Source organism: Schistocerca cancellata, chromosome 9 (assembly GCF_023864275.1).
Source record: "Schistocerca cancellata isolate TAMUIC-IGC-003103 chromosome 9, iqSchCanc2.1, whole genome shotgun sequence".
NCBI lineage: Eukaryota > Metazoa > Arthropoda > Insecta > Orthoptera > Acrididae > Schistocerca > Schistocerca cancellata.
Genome location: NC_064634.1, coordinates 1,977,460 through 1,979,311, shown reverse-complemented (window position 1 = coordinate 1,979,311; position 1,852 = coordinate 1,977,460). Strand labels below are relative to the sequence as shown.

Genomic DNA, 1,852 nt, shown 5'->3' with positions numbered 1-1,852 from the left:
AGGACTGGACTAGGGAATCCAAATATGGAATAAAGAGAGATTTTCTGTAGTACTCAGTGACAGAAACCGATGGATGATTTGAATGACGCACTTGTCGTGCAACACTCACAGTTGTCAAGTGACATCTATTCCAAGTGCGCTATAGTTGCTTTCAGCACTTTTCATTATCATTTCAAATTCGGCTTCCGCATTTTCTCTGTCATCCAATAACATTTTTACAATTCCTTGAATGTGTTCTGAAACTTCTAACAAGTTAATGTTTACTGATTGTAGGATATTGGTGACAGGTTCTAGTTTGGCTGAATATTTTGCTATGACTTTTAATGTAAGAATAAATGTTGGAGAAGTAAGTGTGCAGTAAAGTTGCCAGACTTTCTGACTAGTTTCATGATCTCCTTCTTTATGTAAAATTGCTAATGTTTCAACAATTTCTAAAAACGTATCATTAAATTTCCTTGTAGACTTATGCTTCTCAGACCAGTGTGTCTCACACAGTTTTTGAAGGTTCCCAACTAGGACTTTCCTTTGCGTGCTCCCCTAGAAAAAAGAAATTCCTTCTTTGATAGTACCAATGGCATTTCTAACCTCTGGTAAGGTGTTCAAATCATTCACAACTAAATTAAGTCAATGGCTAGCACAACGATAGAAGCGAGCCTTGGGATATTTCTCAGCAATTATCTTCTGTACTCTGCCAACTTTACCGGCCATCATACTGCACCCATCATAGTCTTGTCCTACCATTTTATCTAGATTTAAACCCCAAGCAGATAAAGTAGATATTATTGTATTGGAGATATGTTTTACATCTAACGTTGCTAATGGTGTAAATCCAAGGAAGTCTCCTCTGACAACATTAGTTGCATGGTCAAAATAACGTGCAGAAAGAGAAAGTTGTTCTGTGCCTGCAATATCCATTGATTTGTCTGCGAAAACTGAAAATGATTCTCTGTTATTGATGGTATTAATCAAATCATTTCTTAGTACTTTGGCACATAAATCATTTTGGGTTCTATGAGAAACATAGGTAGCATTCTTAGGCGCACCCTCAAAACGTTTCCACAGTGTTTCGTCACCTGACTGTAATCTAAATTGTAACAAAACATCAAATACAACATCTGAATTTGTTTCTCCTCTTAAAGGTGAGTCACGTAATGCACAAAACAATACACAAGAAACAATTGATTTTAACTTTGCATGATTAGTTTGTACTAATTTTGGAAGATTCTCGTTGGCGAGTTCTTCCACACTTTTAGTTTTGTTTGTCACAACACTAATGAAATTATTTGACTTTTCTATTGCATCTTTATGCCACCCAGAATTCATATGCATTTTTGCACATTCATGGAACTTTTTGAAATTTGTGAATGGTGGCTTATGAATGTACCATGATGACTACCATGCGTTATGTGTGGGCTGAAAAGCACACAAAACTTGCAGAGGGCACCTTTAACTGCTTTAGAATAGACCAGCCATGGATATAATGACAGCCAGTCTGGTTGAAATGTTCTTTTTGTGCTATCTATGTCATTCTTAAAATTATAACTTTTTTCAGGTTGCCATGGATTCAATAAAATCCTATACTTTAGGCAATTGTCAATATCCTTTTTTTTCAATGTAATTTCAGACATTGGGAATACTGACCAGGATACTGCTACCCTTTTCATCAATGCACTTGAAGCCAGCAGAGGTACTGGCGTCGTCTTTATTTTCTCCATCAGCACAACTACTGGAATTTTTAATAGTGATGGTTGCGTTTGATTAACCAATTTCCAGTGATACCTCATCATAGACACTATCTTCTTTGACACCTCCACTTTCATTTGTAGTTTTAATTCAATTTTGAGGTACAAAA

The 1,852-nt window shown here is 36.0% G+C and overlaps 1 protein-coding gene across 1 annotated transcript; it reads right to left on the bottom strand.

Moving 5' to 3' along the window:
- Nucleotides 1-624: 624 nt before the first annotated feature.
- On the bottom strand, nucleotides 625-1,329 carry LOC126100642 (52 kDa repressor of the inhibitor of the protein kinase-like). Its single transcript, XM_049911271.1, has one exon. The coding sequence runs from the start codon at nucleotides 1,327-1,329 to the stop codon at nucleotides 625-627; it is 705 nt and encodes a 234-aa protein (XP_049767228.1).
- Between the last annotated feature and the right edge of the window lie 523 nt (nucleotides 1,330-1,852).